The sequence below is a fragment of the Neoarius graeffei genome, chromosome 25, assembly GCF_027579695.1.
Source record: "Neoarius graeffei isolate fNeoGra1 chromosome 25, fNeoGra1.pri, whole genome shotgun sequence".
Taxonomy (NCBI): Eukaryota; Metazoa; Chordata; class Actinopteri; order Siluriformes; family Ariidae; genus Neoarius; species Neoarius graeffei.
In genome coordinates this window covers 41,674,125-41,694,308 of record NC_083593.1, presented here as the reverse complement: position 1 = coordinate 41,694,308, position 20,184 = coordinate 41,674,125, and the positions used below count along the sequence as shown (strand labels likewise).

Here is a 20,184-nt window from a genome sequence, read left to right as displayed (position 1 = left end):
GTCCAAGGCACTTTTAATACAATTGTAAATGGTATAATGAAGTCATATTATTATTATTATTATTTTTTATTAATCTGGCACAAGATATCCATAAGTTTGTCATAATAAATTATATTTACTGAGAGGTTTGCCGTCTGCTCGGTCTCTTCCAACATCTTCGGTTTTTTCCTTCCTTCCTTCCTTCCTTGTTAGCTCATCCGGCGGACAGGCGATGAGCTCATGTCATCCGTCCGGCGGCGTCCACATTTCACAAAAATTGCTTCTTCTCTCTCAATTCTTCATTATCTCATTATCTCTAGCCGCTTTATCCTGTTCTACAGGGTCGCAGGCAAGCTGGAGCCTATCCCAGCTGACTACGGGCGAAAGGCGGGGTACACCCTGGACAAGTCACCAGGTCATCACAGGGCTGACACATAGACACAGACAACCATTCATACTCACATTCACACCTATGGTCAATTTAGAGTCACCAGTTAACCTAACCTGCATGTCTTTGGACCGTGGGGGAAACCGGAGCACCCGGAGGAAACCCACGCGGATACGGGGAGAACATGCAAACTCCGCACAGAAAGGCCCTCGCCGGCCATGGGGCTCGAACCCAGGACCTTCTTGCTGTGAGGCAACAGCGCTAACCACTACACCACCGTGCCGCCCTCTCAATTCTTCACTAATTTTTATTCTTTTTGGCAGGAAGGTGGGTCTGCCTGGGGTGCATATAGCTTCTAACCAAATTTGCATAATTGTAATTAATAATGAAGATATGGAGTAATTAAGCCCTAACAAGCAGTTTCCACACAAATCGCTTCTTCTCCCTCAATTCTTCACCGTTTTTGAGTCTTTCTGGCATGAAGGTAGGGGTACCAAGGGGCATATAACTTCTACCCAGATTTGCTGAATTCCAATTATTAATGAAGTTATGGACTAATTAAGCCTTAATGAGCAATTCAACAAAAATTGCTTCTTTTCAGTCAATTCCTCGCTGTTTTGGATTCGTTTTGGAGGCACAGGGCCTCTACTAAGAACTATAAATTAACTAGACGGGGCCGGAGTGAGCTACAGTCATTGACGGTCTCGTTTCTTTTGTTCTCTTCCTCATTGGGTTTCCCTGTGCACTTTCTGGCACTCTGCCTACAATCGGAATGTACTCTAAGCCTTTGATTATAACCTATTTGTGGATTAGTTTAGTGATTAACCTTTAAATGGTGCCAGATATTTGTTTTGGATTTTAGGAGAACAACATGGGTGAAAACGGAGGGGAAAAGATCTGTACAATGGGAACGGCACTCATGCAAGACAGAGTAATAAAATAAAACCATGTGAGTAATGGAAAAAAGGGAAAAAAGTTGAATTGAAGCATTAGGACAGTTTCTGATATGAACAGACGTAGACGTATTCTGGCAGGAAGAGCTCTGAAGACATCACAGATGGCTGTGCTTCTTTTGCGTAATGAGTTGTGTACTGGTACAATGCCCCCTTCCAGTGTGGGTGAATGTGCCAAGGCAGCATCTTTGCCAGATGCAGTGGGGTACATGGAGAGATTCATGAATGTTTAAGGCTGGCTTTGTTAAAGAAGCTGTCTGGCAGTGAAACCTTCATGTTGTCCTTCTGCATGTACAAAAACTGTTGAGCTTGACATCAGTTTCATCGTACAGTTTCAGTGTTTCCCTGATACTCATTACCCAGCCCTTTTATGAATTGTATCATCAGGAAATGATTGAAATAGAAAAGCATTTGAAACGAAAAGTATTGCTTCTTTGCTTGTATGGTGTGCGATTGTTAAGGTTCTTATGTTTTATGGTGTGCGATTGCACCATAAATTACTGACTATATGGTTCTTAACTCCTTAAGTGCATGGTTATTATCTGTTACGTAACCACTCGATGCAAGAAGTTAATCTTCTGAAAGATTAGAGATGTTACGCCTGCACCATATGGTCATCGTAAGCTCCCAACAGTGCAGCCTATGCAAACTGCTGTATCTGCAATAAAGCTGTTATCAACGTTGGAGATCATTATCAACTCTTGTATGAATAATGATCAAGCTATTCCAAACTATTTCAAGAACCAGCATGTGCAATGAACTTTTAAAAGCCCTAAAAAGGAGTTCTTTTAGTATGCACTTAATTGCAACGTTTAAAGAGACATTTGTGTCTCCAATTTTTGACGTCCAAGTCCTGAGAAAATTCCTGTTTCTCTTGGAATGGAAGCTCGATCTTTGGTCATGCCAGAATTAAAATGTTATGAGCTCAAAATCCACTCAGGAATGTTAGTTATTGTAGGAATCTTCTTCTCAGTGCTTACAGCCTGCTTTTGGAGTACACTGTAAAAAAAGAATAGTTGATAATACTTGAAATTTCAAGGCAACTGTCTGCATTAAGAATTTTATGTTTTGCCAACGATGTGCCCATGATAATCCAAACTATGACAACACTGTTATCTTTATTAAGAATTCTTAATTAAGTCAATTTTCAATTCCTCATTCTGCCAACATAGATTTCTCTTTTTGCTGAACAGTGGCACCAAAAGATAATTGAAGTTATCACTATTTTTGGGGGGCTTTCTTCACCTTTATTTGGATAGGACAGTGTAGAGAGAGAGGGGGGAATGACCTTGGGTTGGAATCAAACCCAGGTCCCCAGATTTATGGTATGGTGCCTTATCCACCTGAGCCACAATGTCCCTGAGGTTGTCACAATTTATCATTAAACTATACATGCCTTTTTTCATTGTTCTACACAATTACAAAACTTCAATACTGAAATAAAGTTTTTAAAAAAGTGTGAAGTTTATTGTACATTATTGAAGTTTTGTAATTGTGTAGAACAATGAAAATAGGCATGTATAGTTTAATGATAAATTGTGCTAACCTTGGGGGTGTCGTGACTCAGGTGGATAAAGTGCCATACCATAAATCCGGGGACTTGGGTTCAATTCTGACCTGAGGTCATTTCCCCATCTCTCCTGCTCATTTCCTGTCTCTACACTGTCCTATCCAAATAAAGGTGAAAAAAGCCCCCCCCCAAAATTGTGATAACCTCAACTGCCTTTTTGTACTACTGTGAATGCCACTGTTCAGCAAAAAGAGAAATCTATGTTGGCAGAATGAGGAATTGAAAATTGACTTAATTAAGAATTCTTAATAAAGATAACAGTGTTGTCATAGTTTGGATTATCATGGCCACATCGTTGGCAAAACATAAAATTCTTAATGCAGACAGTTGCCTTGAAATTTCAAGTATTCTCAACTATTCTTTTTTACAGTGTATGCTTCTTTTCTACTGATCAAGTGCTATTTTATGCTAACATTGCGGGTTTCATCCCGAGTAGATGAATCAACAAAGTTTCTATGTACATACAAAAAAAGCAAATTATAATTCAGTAAGTAACTTAGGAGGCCTTTTGTGACGTATTCTTTGTTGTTTCAAGACTGTCTTGTTCTTTATGTATAGTGACTGCAGGAACATTTTAAGATCGCCTTGACCAAAGCTTGCAACAGACACAATACGTGTGTCATTTGTATGGAAATTGTGAGTCTAGTCCACTGTTAAAGTCATTTTGAGAGAGAGAGAGAGAGAGACGAAGGGGGAATTAGGAATGGGGGCCTATTGTGATCTCACACAATCAAACAAACCCCCTTCCTCAGTAGTTAGTGGCTGCTGTGGCAACAAGACCTTGGATGGAAGAATTGAGGGCTGTCCTCCAGCAACAAGGCGGGCAATTGTTCCCGCAAAGGAGGTTGGCAAAAAGAGGATCTGGCGTTGCTTGCTTAGCACAGAAACCATTTGTGATCGTGCTTGATCAGGTATTTTTGCTGAGTTGTGATTTATAAGGTTTGTCGGATGCTTCACCTGAACACTATGGTTTTTAAGTTATAGTTTTTCCCCTCCATATTAAAAATTCTGCGCATAGCATGAATTCAGCAAGGGATGGACGTACTGCTTTTTTTTTTTTTTTAAACAGGGTAAATCAAAGCTACTTTATTTACTGTCAAGAAAAGAACCTTAAGCTGTAATGTGTTTATATGCTGCTGTATTATAAAGGATTAAGTTTTGTGATCATTTGTATGTTCCCAGAATTGACATTCCTGGCATAGCAAGCTGGAGTTGATGCTGATATACATATGCATAACGTCATGATGACATTAAATGCAGAGCGCTAGCAAATGAGATGGGGAAGGGGGCAGGGCTTGGAGGCAGGGCTTAGTTCAGGAGCGTGCAGGAGCTTTGTGTGGAAGCGCTGTTAGTGATGGAGAGAGTGAATGCCACTTGGCCACTGATCCGTAACTGAGTGAGGGACAAAGGCCTCCCGCAGAGTGAAGTGCACTTGGAGCCTGACACTTCATAGTGCTCTCCCACAAACCTGCTGCGCTACACTCCCTTTTCAGCCGTGGATGGTGAGTAATGTTCGTATTGTTTTGCATATGTTCAGTTTCGCAGCTTTTTTTTTTTTTTTAAATTAGTATTTGTTTGGTCAATTGTGTTTTATTTTGGGGTTTATTAAAAACGAATGATGCTCATGATTCAGTGATTAATGTGCCAATATTTTTGTGCAGATCCTCTGGTCAAGACTGTGCAGGTGTAGTCCTGCAACATACACATGCTCATTTTCTCACTTTGTGATGCTGGTTTTGCTCAGCACTTTTTTTCCTTACATGGCAGGCCCTCTTTTGTGGAAAATCCTCCGATCTCCCAACCCGCTGTCCCCTGTGGTTCACCACTGAAAGGGTTTTCTCTATGGACATTTCCTCTGGGGCATCTGTTCTGAGTTCCAGACCAGGAAAGCCATACTTTCTTCTCCTCCATCAGGGTCAATTAAGCACCAGTCCTAACAGTTGTGTGTCACGTACCGGTCAGCTATTCATACTCGGAGCGATGAACCATGCCTCTGCTCTTCCATTCCTACATGGCTAATGAATGCTTTCTTGGGGGTCTTTTGTGATCTGATGGAAAGGAACTCTGTATGCAATGCTGAGAGTAATGGATCTTTTTGTTGATTTGGGTTCTTTGTTTATTCCTGAGCATCTGTTGGTGGGAAATTTTTTATAAGAATATTTACTTGGTTTCTAAGATCATGTGGTTTTGCTCGTCTATGACTGTTATATAAACTTTAAAGACTATTCAGGTGGGAGAACATTTCTGGACATATGTCTGTTAACCAATGTTGCCAGTGGATGGATGTCTGTCTGTCGTAATTTTGTTCGATTTGCACAGGAAAAACCATTTCTGTGGAAATCACAGGGATGTGAGTGTCTTCATGATACTGGATGAGTATGTGCATGGTTGTCAGAATATTCCAGGCGTACTACATAGACTTCATTTTAATATAAACCTCTTGGTTTAGGGGCGGCACGGTGGTGTAGTGGTTAGCGCTGTCGCCTCACAGCAAGAAGGTCCTGGGTTCGAGCCCCGGGGCCGGCGAGGGCCTTTCTGTGTGGAGTTTGCATGTTGTCCACGTGGGTTTCCTCTGGGTGCTCCGGTTTCCCCCACAGTCCAAAGACATGCAGGTTAGGTTAACTGGTGACTCTAAAATTGACCGTAGGTGTGAATGGTTGTCTGTGTCTATGTGTCAGCCCTGTGATGACCTGGCGACTTGTCCAGGGTGTACCCCGCCTTTCGCCCGTAGTCAGCTGGGATAGGCTCCAGCTTGCCTGCGACCCTGTAGAAGGATAAAGCGGCTAGAGATGATGAGATGAGACCTCTTGGTTTAAACCTTATTATAGGGCATATAACTGTGCAGTTTGCACTTGATCATGATCATATCACATACCCATAACGTGTGTACTCGGTACCGTATCTGTGCTGGAAATTCAGCAACTTGCTTAAACTCCCCGAAGCATCTTTTCTCTGACAAGTTCTCTCCGATGTTGACTATATTTTATTGCTTTGCATTTTGAACTTGGCCGATACTTGGTTTTGTTTTGGTTTTGGCAGGACACAATAGAAAAGAGTGCTTCCTGGTATGTCTTCATCGTGAAAAAAAAAAAATGTCAAAACCTCTTTGTTTCCATAGGACATAAAATATTTACCTGTAAGGCAATACAGATGGACTATCTACAGTATTACCTGTGGTTATTTCTGCTGGTCGTTTTTATCAAAAGTAAAATATGGCTTAATCTTTCCAGTGCATTAGTCATTTTTGTGCGTGCACAAAAGAATACCAACATGAAGGATTCAGACTTGACTAAAATCCTGTACATTCACCCGGAATAATACCAATACCCCACCTCTCCATATAAAACTAGTCCATTTGAAATCGGGCTTAAGATGGTATGTTTGCTAAATCCTTTAATTCAGCAGTTTGATTATCTATTTGCTGGGGGCTCTTGAGGACATATTTCTTTTGGCCCCTGACGAGATAAAACTGCATTAGCTGCTCTTGTTGGTTTAGGGTTAAGCACAGCATTCTGCGAGCCCAGTTCTTCTTTCATACTCATCCAAAGGTTTCATTTCTGAACTGCAGGCATTTTTTTTTTTATTTTTTATCGAAGGTTAAAAAAGTGAGGGGCATCAGACACAGGCACATCAGTGAAGGAATCAAAGGAGCCGGAAAAGGACAGATAATTTTAGCAGAAGAGGATGGAGTTCAGGCAGCTTCAGAGCTCATTTACATTCATATTTGGCCCACATGTCTGAGACTGAGCTCTGTCCACAAAGCCTCTCTTCTCAGGCCAGGATGTGAGACTTGACTGCACAGGGCAGTCTTTAGTTGGATGAATGGCACATTTGATGCCTTGTATTAATAGATAGGAAAGGAAGGACTTGATTTCAGTGAACCCAGCTTTTGAATATAGCGTCTTTGAATGTAACGTGTGTATTGTAGATAAATAACTAAGTTGGTGGCACGGTGGTGTAGTGGTTCGCACTGTTGCCTCACAGCAAGAAGGTTCTGGGTTCGAGCCCGGTGGTTGACGGGGGCCTTTCTGTGTGGAGTTTGCATGTTCTCCCCGTGTCTGCGTGGGTTTCCTCTGGGTGCTCCGGTTTCCCCCACAGTCCAAAGACATGCAGGTTAGGTTAAATGGTGGCTCTGAATTGACCGTAGGTGTGAATGGTTGTTTGTCTCTATGTGTCAGCTCTGTGATGACCTGGTGACTTGTCCAGGGTGTACCCCGCCTCTCGCCCATAGTCAGCTGGGATAGGCTCCAGCTTGTCCGCGACCCTATAGAACAGGATAAGCGGCTACAGATAATGGATGGATGGATGGCTGGCTGGCTGGAACTATTAAGTTGGTGGTGTAGTGGTTAGCACTGTTGCCTCACAGCAAGAAGGTTCTGGGTTCGAGCCCGGTGGTTGACGGGGGCCTTTCTGTGTAGAGTTTGCATGTTCTCCCCGTGTCTGCGTGGGTTTCCTCTGGGTGCTCCGGTTTCCCCCACAGTCCAAAGACATGCAGGTTAGGTTAAATGGTGGCTCTGAATTGACCGTAGGTGTGAATGTGAGTGTGAATGGTTGTTTGTCTCTGTGTGTCAGCCCTGTGATGACCTGGCGACTTGTCCAGGGTGTACCCCGCCTCTCACCCATAGACAGCTGGGATGGCTCCAGCTTGCCTGCGACCCTGCACAGGATAAATGTTTATGGATAATGGATGGATAACTATTAAGTTGTGTTCATTTTCCAGTTATTTTTAATCACTCTATATCAACGTGAGTACAGCAGCTACTGTATACAAAGTAGGAATGACATGACATACTATCACTACCTGAATTTCCACTAGCGCACTGCTGCTTTTGGTTTTTTTTTGTAGAATATTTAGTTATAATACTTCTGCTGTGCTTGAAATCCTCCTTAGACTAGCATTTTTGTGGTAAACGTTAAAGTCTGTACACTGTGTGATGACTCATGCTACTTTCCTCTCTCTTAAGTCATAATTCCCATGTGGAAGCATGCCACTTGAGAACTCCACTTAAGTTCATCAGTCAAATCCTTACCGCATACTAGTTCATGTTTCACACAGCAGTTTGGTTAAACTGCATGATTTAGAACTGCTTACATCTTGCAAGTGGCACGCCCAGAAACATGTCAGCGGGATGTTTCTGGATGTGGACAGCAGTAGAACACTTATTGGCACAGTAAGTGTCTACAGTTATCCACTTGGTCACTGAGACAAGCCCTTAGACCCTACGACAGGGAGACAGAAACAAATGACACCTCCACTTTTTAGATTCAGCAGAACAGAATAGCTCATTCATTTATCTTCAGTCACCACTTTTTCAGTTCAATTCAATTTTATTTGGGCGACACGGTGGTGTAGTGGTTAGCATTGTCGCTTCACAGCAAAAAGGTTCTGGGTTCAAGCCCAGTGGCTGACGGGGGCCTTTTTGTTTGGAGTTTGCATGCTCTTCCCTTGTCTGTGTGGGTTTCCTCCAGGTGCTCTGGTTTCCCCCACAGTCCAAAGACATGTGGTTAGGTTAATTGGCTACTCTAAATTGTCCATGGTTGTGGAATGCGACCTGGGAAGGGTCCCATTGTCTCCATTGCCATGGAACAAGATCCTCCCAGGCCAAGCAGTGTGGATCAGCGTCACGAACTGATCACCACTCTGAGCAAATTCTCAGTGAAAGGCTCCAAAGTCATGGACCCAGTGGCTTGATCTCGTTTCCTCAAATCATCTTGGGAGTTTTTCCCTTGTCACCATCACCTCGGACTTGCTCATGAGGGATACATTTATAAATTGATATGATCAAAATATATATCCAGAATTTTATATATTTCTGTAAAGCTGCTTTGCGACAATGTCTATTGTAAAAAGTGTTATACAAATCCGTCCGTCGCTCGAGGTTGAGTATCCTTTCCAAGATCAAGGCACTGGGTCCATGACCTTGGAGCCTCATCTCATCTCATTATCTCTAGCCGCTTTATCCTTCTACAGGGTCGCAGGCAAGCTGGAGCCTATCCCAGCTGACTACGAGCGAAAGGCGGGGTACACCCTGGACAAGTCGCCAGGTCATCACAGGGCTGACACATAGACACAGACAACCATTCACACCTACGGTCAATTTAGAGTCACCAGTTAACCTAACCTGCATGTCTTTGGACTGTGAGGGAAACCGGAGCACCCGGAGGAAACCCACGCGGACACGGGGAGAACATGACCTTCGAACCCAGGACCTTCTTGCTGTGAGGCGACAGCGCTAACCACTACACCACTGTGCCGCCCACCTTGGAGCCTTTCGCTGAGAATTTTTTCAGAGTGGTGATCAGTTCATGACACTGATCCACACTCTTTGGCCTGGGAGATCTTCATACTTGTGCACACCCATTCATACTCATTCACACTTTGGGCAATTTACTGTAGTCACTGTACCTTTGGCATATATTTGAATGATGGAGGGAAACTGCAGAACCTTCGGGAAGGAAACCTACATGCACATCGAGAACATATAATACTCCACATAGCGCAAGCTCAGGATCGAACCAGGGACCCTGGAACAAAAGCCACCGTGCTGTCTGAACATTCTATTTCATGGGGCAGGTGTGTGACGCACCTGCTTTGGGTTTGAGAAAGGACTTCGCTTTGTGAAAGGACATTTTAATGAGGGTAAATTAAAGTTTCAGCTCTTACGTAGCCTGCATGTGGATGTGTATTGCAGTAATAAAACCCTCCACTGACCTGTGTGCAGCATGCAGAGTTAATGGCTGGGACCCGGCACTCTGAGCAGTAATGACTTCCACATACCATGATGACTTTTCTGAGTTGAAAGCAGGGTTCTGCTGCACACTCCTCATTTGTAGCGAGTGTGGGAGTGAAGGAGTGAAAAAGCCTGCTGGGGTGGGTTCAGTCATTCTTATCTCTGGCCTGCACACATCAAAAAATAGGCAGCTCGTCAGTGCCAGTGACAGCTTGGCTTTATTTTCCCAGTGTAATAAAGTTCTGATGAGAAACCGAGTCAGACGGAAAGAAAAACTGGGGAATATCGATGCACTTTCTGTGACGGTGTACTACCGTATTCTACGGGGTCAGTACTTGCTTTTGATTATGTGATGAATATCTTTTACCCTAGCATTCTCGAATTCTTGAATCAGAAGTTGTTCATTAATTTTCTATAACAATACAACTCTAACAGAATTTCTGGCTGTAACATAAATAATAGGTTTAAATTAATGCCCTGATTTCTAATACGTTATTGTTGTGTTGATATTTAATACGAAAAATAATATAATCATTCAAATGGTGAAATTTTCTGTTAGGAGACGCTTATTTAACGTTTTTGGAAGAAGTCGCTAGCGTCAGTACTTTGTAACTGTCGGTCAATTTTCTGCCAGGGGAGAGTCTTCAGGACTTTGCACTTTCTGGTTTCTCAGTAACTTGATAAGCTGCTGACAAACTAACTTGTTTCTTGGATGTTCCAAAACATTAAATATAACTATAACTTTTGTAAAAATGTGATGTTTCAAAATTGTAATCATTGACAAACAGCTGTGGTATAACAGGAACAACATGCTTCTGACTCGGGCATTGGGCCATACACACCACCCCGGCATGGATTATTTTCCTGAGACATCATGGTCCATCAAGGTGGTATTACTCACTGAAAAACGCAGTATTAAGATACCCTGTATCTACATTCATTGGTACACCAATGTAGCCCAACTATATCAGCAGACTTTGTATTTTACATGTACTTATTTGACTGAGGCAGGTTTTGGGTGTAACCTGCGGCAGCTTTAGTTAGACCAGGATTTGATCTCATGACCTTCTGATCAACAGCCCAAAGCCTTAACCACAGAGGCACCATTTAAGTAGAAGTGATCCATTAATGGAAAGCGACCACCAGTGACCAGATGTTCTTTGGATGGTGGATCATTCCTCTCTGTATAACATTAACATTGACATGGTAGTAATATGGAAGTGTATGTGTGGTGCTTATGAGTGTATGAAGCAGAGGCACAGTAGGATTACCCAGGTTTTAAACACCTTAGTCCAGTGTTGTAGTCGAGTCACTAAACCTCGAGTCCGAGTCCAGTCTCGAATCCCCAATGTTCAAGTCTGAGTCAAGTCCAAGTCATTAACTCTTTACCCCTTAAAGCAGTTGCTACAGCCACCCTTGTATATGTATATACTGTTCACGCTTAGAACATATGTACAAGAAAAAAAGTCTAAAGACAAGGTTTTGACAAGGTTTTGGACAAGCCGTCATATGACGTCATTATGGGATACACATGGGGTCGTCATATGTCGTCATAAAGGGGTAAAGAGTTAAAGAAAATTTCAAGTCGAGTCCACTATTGGTCCGAGAACACGACTCCAACTGTACCATTTGACGGTGGCTGTTACTGCCTTTATGTGAAAGCGTCTCTGCTGCTGTGTTGGACTAATGTTACTGCTCGACTGCCCCATTTTAGTTAATAGGCTACAGATAAGCTTGTTCATCGCTCAGCAAGCCCCGCCCACTATCAACAGGGCAAATAACACGAGAGAGGGTTAACACTAGCTAGTTCATCAGTCAGCAAGCCCCGCTATCAACAGAGCAATGAACATAGCGTGTCACTTCCTTCCCTGGGTGGAGTCTTGACAAATGACAATTGAAGTTCGAGGTTGTCCCCGTCGTCTCCTCGATAGTTCTTCTACATATGGAACGCATAGCAGTACATTTTTTTCCCACTGCACGAGAAGTCTGTATAAGCCAAGCGGACAAGGGCATTCTCTCCAGGCATTTTAGCGCCATTAACGTTAGTTTGTTCCTGAACATGATGTATGAACAGGTGAATGTGCATTCTCTTGCACAAAATTTGTATAAAAATGAATGTAGATATAAATATCTTATGCCAAATTATTATGGCAGGTTAGAAAAAATCTGAGTCCTCATTTCCGATTTACGAGTCCCGAATGCAGTTAACGCATGAGTCTGAGTCCAAGTCCGAGTCATCAGTGCTCAAGTCCAAGTCAAGGCCCAAGTCGGACTCGAGTACTACAAGCCTGCCTGAAGTCTGACTGGTGGCTTGAGATTTGGTGCCATCATTGTCCTGTATCCTCCAACCAATGATGGCACCAACATCAGTCCTGTGGTCAGAAACTGACCACTGATGTATGCATAATCACTGAGTTTAAAGTATTTATTGGAATCTAATTTTCCCGGCATCGGTGTCGTTTGTTTATCATGGCCTATAGTCAACGAGGAACCGAAACAAGGCAATAATCCAATGTCTTTTTATTTATTTTTTTTAAAATCGGTCCAGTAGGCTCAGTGCAGATTCTGTGCTTAGTGCATGTGTCTATTGTGGCCCAAATCCAGCGAGTTCTAAATAGCCCGCTGTTGGCTCTGAATAGGCTCCTGTTTTCCAGCGGACCAACCTCTTGGTGTTTCATGTGAACAGGCATATTAGTATAATTGCACACTAAAGGACAACAACACTAATTAATTTCCCCTTGAAGCAGGAAACATAACTAGCTCCTAATTAGTGCTGCTGGTGTGACAAAGTAAAACCAGAAGTGAGCATTCTCAGTTCATGCTCAAGTGCTATCATAACACAACAGTCAGTACAGTTTATCTGTTACATCTGTGCTGTTCCCCCCCCCCCCATCTATAGACAGTATGCACGTGTGTGCACATCTGTTTTGATCTATAACTCTCTAAACTATTCATGTTCCCCTCTTTTGTGTTGCAGGTCTGAGGGATTGCCCATCGAAGCACACCAAAGAGAGCCTCTCCTTGTGGGTGTGTGTATGTGTTTTTCTCAGGATCTGTTTTGTGTGAGAAATCCATCTCCATCCAGCACCACCAACCAAGAAATATCATCAATATCCACCGTGCCAGGCCCGCAGAGCCCGGCGTGCTCTTTGCCAACTCTTCCCTTGGCCCCCTTCGCACCGTCTGCATACGCTGGCACAGCAGCACTTTAGGACTGCTAATCATGAGCGAATTCTGGTTGTGCTTCAACTGCTGTATCGCCGAGCAGCCACAGCCGGTAAGCCATTCGTGCTTCGTCTCCAGAGGCACATTCATACCACAGGAAACAGGAAGTGCTCACTGGTTATTGAGCAGCACCTGTGCAGATCAAGCACAAAGTTTCTATTCACATAAGAATAAGCTGCGTGTCAGTGCTGATACTGTTGTTTACTGCTGAAGGAAATATGGACAGGTGTCGGGGTGACCAAGTGTGTGTGTTTTTTTTAAATACATCAATGTAGTATTATTCCTGGCTGAGGTCTTAGCTCTTTCTCTAATGCTGTAATCCCAACACCTCCATTTGTATTTTAAGGTTTAGTCTTTATTTCTATACATTTTGAGGAAGCTAAATATTTGATTTGTGAGCACTGTTTAAGAATTTTTGCTCTGACGTTTATATATGTATGTGACAGTCTGACATATTAAACCTAGACTGACATGTCTGTAAGATAGATTATCGTCTACGCTGCATTTGGCATGGAACTTGTCTAACAGCAGAACGTTTAGGTTTCTGAACAACAGTCAGCTTTTGCTGTAAACTCTAACGGTTACGATACATGAGGGTCTGATTGTAATAGTAGGTACTATAACTACATATAACTTTTTTAATGTAGTTTTAGGTTACTGTTTAACATCTAATTAAATTTTCATACTATGTCGAAATGAAGGACATAAAAATAATTTATCATACAGATGAATGGGATGAGATTGGATGGCATCCAGTGTTTTGGGCAGTTCCTGGTCTGAAGTGTTCCAGGTCTAGGCGGTGTACATCTCCATGTTACTCCTCCTGTGTGGTGCTCCATATTTAGTGGCTGCTGGGAGGAGATGAGTTATGTCGCTCAAAGCCTTTTATGGCAAAAACATGTGAGGAATCTGAAGTGTTCGCTGGCTCTCACCATAATCAACACCAATGCGCAAAAAACTTGGCAGCCCTACACTGAAATACCCAATTCAAATGACTTTCCACCTTCTACTGGTCTGTTTTATAGCAAGAATAATTAGCCTATGAAGCCCTTTTTTGTTAAATTTTGCAGTGATGCAGTAAGATCAGCCAACGTAAACTGATAATATTGACATGCTCTTGAAAAGATGCATTTACCTACCGCCCTCTTATTGTTTAGTAGCCAAGCAAAATGTATTCAAATATCGGTTACACATTCGACTTGTGAGGAATGTGTTCAATCTTTGGTGGAAAAGCTACTATTTTTTATTTTAATAGACTAAAAAAAAAGTATATTTTTAAATGGAAACATCAATCAGTTATGATGGTTTGGGATAGAATTCATAATAACTTGCAAATTTTCAGCACCGTGATTATTTATTTGATGAATTTGCTGATATTTTTTGATAGCGATGGTTTCTGGGATATATCTTCTCATAATGTCAGAAATCACATTGTCTGTGATTTACATAATTTGACCCAAATATGTCATGATTTCAGCATGATTCATGGTCATAAGCTTAATTACATTACATGGTCTCTACTTTAGCCTCTGAGGGAAATGGAAATGGAAACTTTTTTTTTCCTTAGTCATTTCTTTAACTTTTGTGTCCCGCATGTCACACGGGTGGAAAGAGGGACATTTTTACATAACGTATAGGCAAGATCGTCTGACTTTCATACAGTTTAGAGAATAGGCTGTGTTTTAACTAGCTAGTGAAAGCTTCTTAGGAAAAAAAATCAGTCTTAAATAACAGCCTTGCCTTGTACCTGCTTTACTTAGGTAATCATTATTGGCAGTGAAAGTTGGGTGTGGAATTCCCCCATTGGCTTCGCCTAGTAGTTTTCCAATGGCCTATTGTCGCAATTGTATACAAGAGCAGTAATATAGAGGACAATGTGCTCCAGGAAGTTGGACTATTATAAACACAGCGCTTAAATTATTAATCCAAATCAGTGCCTCACACACCAGCTGCAAGTTTTTTTTCCCCTCATCTTATTTCTCAGTGTTATTTTGGAATATGGTGTTCATTAAATTAGGTTAAAGTATGCCTCAAGACAAGTGTGTGTGTCCTAGTTTAGACCTGTCATTTGCTTTTGGATCAGCCCTGACGTTGAGACCTAAATGAATTAATACGGTGCAGAGATCACACACAAGATGTGGTGAGAGGAACTGCATGCTGTCTTCTTGAAATGTAAATGTAGCTCCTCATATTTCAGACATTTTTGGAATTTTTTTAAAAGGCATAGACCAAACAAATTTTTTTTTTTAAACGTTATAGTTGGGAGTCAGACCTTTACAGGAGAACTGAATGCAATTTTTTTTTATCATCAAAATTCTATTTATCTCATTTTATTAAATGTAGGAATGCATTTTTGATAGCTATTTTGTCACTGCTGTAGCAAGTTATGAGTGTTTGAAATATGCTCTGTAATATATCAGTCCATATGTCAAAGCCATGGCCGTAAACGAGATTCGTTGAGACCTGTGCGAGACATCGTAGGACGGAAGTAAAACGTACAGCGGAAATCAAAGTGACCAACATCTGCCAACGTTGTCAAAAGATGCGCGCGCCCTCTTTCGAATGCTGATGTAATCAAGCCGGAAGTTTTGTTTGTTTTGATAGCAATCAGGAAAGTTTGAAAAAAGTAGGCAGTAATCGTCATTTAAACTCGTTTTGGTGCAATATTTCGTTTGGAAAACAGTTTTCAAAATGGCGGCGCTGACACTTGACATTTCGAAGTCTCGCACAAGTCTCGTGAAGATCGTGCGGATAAGTGACGCCTGTCGTGGACCAAACGAACTACATTCAACATGGCTAAAAACCGAACAGGCTGATAAGTATAATATTTAATTGCAATTAGTTGCCAATACAAGTCATGATCTCAGGTTACTAAAACTGAAAAAGTAATTGAAGAACACGTTAATTAAGAAATAAAGCAAGTTTAAAAATGACTTCAGTTCTCCTTTAAGACAGGTAAGACATGGAAAGTCCATTGTAAATTACAATTCCATCGATAAGCCTGGACCATGGATATGTCTGCTTCGAAGGAAAAAAAAATCAATATTGACATCATTGTTGTATTTAGCCTTAGACCACAACACTACAGAATTCACTACTCTGACTGATCAGTGGGCGGCACGGTGGTGTAGTGGTTAGCGCTGTCACCTCACAGCAAGAAGGTCCTGGATTCGAGCCCCGGGGCCGGCGAGGGCCTTTCTGTGTGGAGTTTGCATGTTCTCCCCGTGTCCGCGTGGGTTTCCTCCGGGTGCTCCGGTTTCCCCCACAGTCCAAAGACATGCAGGTTAGGTTAACTGGTGACTCTAAATTGACCGTAGGTGTGAGTGTGAATGGTTGTCTGTGTCTATGTGTCGGCCCTGTGATGACCTGGCGACTTGTCCAGGGTGTACCCCACCTTTCGCCCGTAGTCAGCTGGGATAGGCTCCAGCTTGCCTGCGACCCTGTAGAAGGATAAAGCGGCTAGAGATAATGAGATGAGATGAGACTGATCAGTAAATATTGTTTTAATTTCTTTATAACAGCAGCTCAAACAGCGTTGCAGACCGCAATTCAAATCACAAGTTTATTCTAATGTACTACGTTATTGTTTCTGTAGTTAAAGCTCATTGCACAGGACTTGTATGTTGGATGTTCCACATAATCCAAGACGAATAATAAACAGATTTTAAAAACATGTTATTTAATAAAGAAAAACCTGAAAAAAATGTCAGGAGTCTCCAGTGTTAGCACTTTATAACAGCAAAATTCTATCACATGTGCTGTTTCAAAAACAGTGCTTATTTTCATATATATAATCTAGTACCAGCCAAAAGTTTGGACACACCTTCTAATTCATTGGGTTTTTCTTCATTTTTATTAATTAAAAGTCACTTCATGTCTTAAAGTAATGATGGATGTCGTTTCTCTTTACTTAGTCGAGCGGTTCTTGACATAATATGGATTACTACAGTTGTGGATGGAATAGGGCTATTTATGGTATTTTTATTTTTATTTTTATTATTTACTAGTTACAATTTGATCTCGGACGCATTAAGAAGGCAAGAAATTGCGCTAATTAACTTTTGATGAGGCACCTGTTCATTGAAAAGTGTTCGAGGTGACTACCTCATGAAGCTGGTTAAAATAATCCCAATAGTGTGTAAAGCGTCATCAGGGTAAATGTTGGCTATGCTGAAGAATCTAAAATATGAAACCTATTTTGTTTAACATTTTTTGTTTACCATATAACTACATATATGTTCCATATGTTAGTTCATAGTTTTGATGTCTTCAGTATTGTTCTACCAGTCAAAATGCAGAAAAACCTATGAATGAGTAGGGGTGTACAAACTTTTGACTGGTGTGTGTGATAGCTCATCTCATCTCATTATCTCTAGCCGCTTTATCCTGTTCTACAGGGTCGCAGGCAAGCTGGAGCCTATCCCAGCTGACTACGGGCGAAAGGCGGGGTACACCCTGGACAAGTCGCCAGGTCATCACAGGGCTGACACATAGACACAGACAACCATTCACACTCACATTCACACCTACGCTCAATTTAGAGCAGGGGTGTCCAAACTGATCCATAAAGGGCCGTGTGGCTGCAGGTTTTCATTCCAGCCATGCAGCAGCACACCTGACTTGGCTCATTCAATCAACTGAACTGTCTTCACACAGTCAAATACTTGCAGCCACACCCACCCTTGATTAAAGGGTGGGTGTGTCAGTTGATTGAATAAGCCAAATCAGGTGTGCTGCTGCAGGGCTGGAATGAAAACCTGCAGCCACACGGACCTTTATGGATCAGTTTGGACACCCCTGATTTCGAGTCACCAGTTAACCTAACCTGCATGGCTTTGGACTGTGGGGGAAACCGGAGCACCCGGAGGAAACCCACGCGGACACGGGGAGAACATGCAAACTCCACACAGAAAGGCCCTCGCCGGCCACGGGGCTCGAACTCGGCGACAGCGCTAACCACTACACCACCATGTGTGTTTATATATATATATATATATATATATATATATATATATGTATATGTGTGTGTGTGTGTGTGTATATGTATGTATGTGTGTGTATATATATCAGGGCTTTGAACCGGTTCAAGGAACGAAAACGAAAACCGGGAACTTTTTCTATTTCACATGGAACAGAAACGAAGCCAGAAACTTTATTATTTTTTGTGTTCCGGAACAGAAACGCTTATTTAAAAATAATGGTAACCGGTTAATACCGGTTTTTATTTCGTTCCTCAAAGTTTCCGTAGCCTACAAATAAAAAAGCCATTCTCCTCCTGCGCAAGTTTCTATGACCCGCTGGGGTTCACTTCCTGTGTGACGTTCACTGACTGAATGGAGAGAGCGGGAAGGTGGACTACTATCACGTCTCCATGTGATAATAAGTGCATTACTGAGTGTCTGAGCAAAGAAGAGCCTGAACGTTGCAACCTCCCTATTGGCTGTTTGTAAAAATGTATCAGTTGTTGCCCTTCCCACGGGAATCATCGCGGGCTCGAGAGACGAGACCTGACGAGTTAGTTCGTTGGTAGCAGAACAAAATGTCTGGACACAAATCGGGTTTTCAGAAAAGGAAAGAAAATAAACGGAGGGTTGAAAATACAAAAAAGGAGGCAGAAAATGCAAAACGAGTTTTAAGGTAGGACAAATGGTTACTTTTTAAGGCAGCCCGCCATGGCTGCAGGCTTTCAGTTGTGTCATTGAATGGTTACTTTTCTGAGGCAGCCCGCCGTGGCTGCCTGCAGACTTATTTATTATAGCCCATTTAGTTAAAATAGTTGATATAAAATGTTTATAGTTATAGTTATGTGATTGTTGTCCTGATTTAGACTGGTGTTTTTTTTTTTTGGGGGGGGGGGGGTTGCACGATGTTGCACCCGGGTCCAGATTAGGGCAGAACCGGCCCTGGCTACATTTCAGGTGTAGTTTGTTTTATGTATGTATGTACTTGCATAGATGTGTACTTGGTCTTCCAATATGGCGCCTAACAAAATCTCACGGTGCGGTGACGTCATGCGGTAGCCCTCTATAGGGCCTGACTAGCCTTTGGTAACACACTAAACGAATTATCTTTCATTTTTGGCACTTTTTCTGTTTGTGTAGATGGGAAGACATACTGAGAATCCAAATCGCCAATATTTGAAATAATAATTGTTTTGAATTATTTCTTGTCTTATTTAATGAAGGTTGTAATAGAATTAGCCTACATTTGGCTTAAGCTGGATGAGACAGAGACATAACTTTATAGCCATTTGTTAAACAGCTGACAGGGAACGTAATTAACCGTTCCGGGAACGAAATTTTTTTGTTCTAACCGGTTCGGGAACGTCTATTTAATGGTGGAACCCAAAACCGGAAACGTTAAAATTCCGTTTCTGTTCGGAACGAGCCAATAGGAAAAAAATTCTGGTTCAAAGCCCTGATATATATATATATATATATATATAGATAGAGGCAGGCGGCACGGTGGTGTAGTGGTTAGCACTGTCGCCTCACAGCAAGAAGGTCCTGGGTTCGAGCCCCGGGGCCGGCGAGGGCCTTTCTGTGCGGAGTTTGCATGTTCTCCCCGTGTCCGCGTGGGTTTCCTCCGGGTGCTCCGGTTTCCCCCACAGTCCAAAGACATGCAGGTTAGGTTAACTGGTGACTCTAAATTGACCGTAGGTGTGAATGTGAGTGTGAATGGTTGTCTGTGTCTATGTGTCAGCCCTGTGATGACCTGGCGACTTGTCCAGGGTGTACCCCGCCTTTCGCCCATAGTCAGCTGGGATAGGCTCCAGCTTGCCTGCGACCCTGTAGAAGGATAAAGCGGCTAGAGATAATGAGATGAGATGAGATATATATATATATGTGTGTATGTATATACATACACACACATATATATATATATATATATATTGTGTGTGTGTGTGTGTGAGAGAGAGAGAGAGAGTACTGTGCAAGGACGACCCAAAGGTGACGACCCTTTAACATGTTTAGACTTCGACTGTCGCACTTGCTTCTTATTTTTCTGTAACATTGAATTTTGTACTGGAAAACGAATGCTTGAAAATCTAAAGTGTTTTCTGTACTGACTCAATAATGTAGAAGTCAGAAAATGAAAACAAAAGAGTACGTTATTGGCGGTCAGGCGGTAAAGCTGACATAATTAATATTCATCACCTTGGAACATAAACAGACTTTGACCTAGAATTTCTTTTAAACTTTAATGATGATTTACTTTATAAGGACTCAGGAGACCTTATGGCTGCTCTGTGTAGAGCAGTTTAGACAGATGGTTGGCACTAACATTATATTAGCATTGCGTCTTGGAACTTAATTTATGAGATTGGGTTTTTAAGGT

The 20,184-nt window shown here is 42.0% G+C and overlaps 1 protein-coding gene across 1 annotated transcript in view; it reads left to right on the top strand.

Moving 5' to 3' along the window:
* cdc42se2 (CDC42 small effector 2) overlaps positions 1 to 20,184 on the top strand; it is a 56,194-nt gene that overhangs the window by 15,613 nt on the left and 20,397 nt on the right. Inside the window, exon 2 of the mRNA XM_060909234.1 lies at positions 12,599 to 12,898. Coding sequence (XP_060765217.1) covers positions 12,845 to 12,898 — 54 coding nt within the window. The 5' untranslated portion in view covers positions 12,599 to 12,844. The remainder of the gene's footprint in view (positions 1 to 12,598; positions 12,899 to 20,184) is intronic.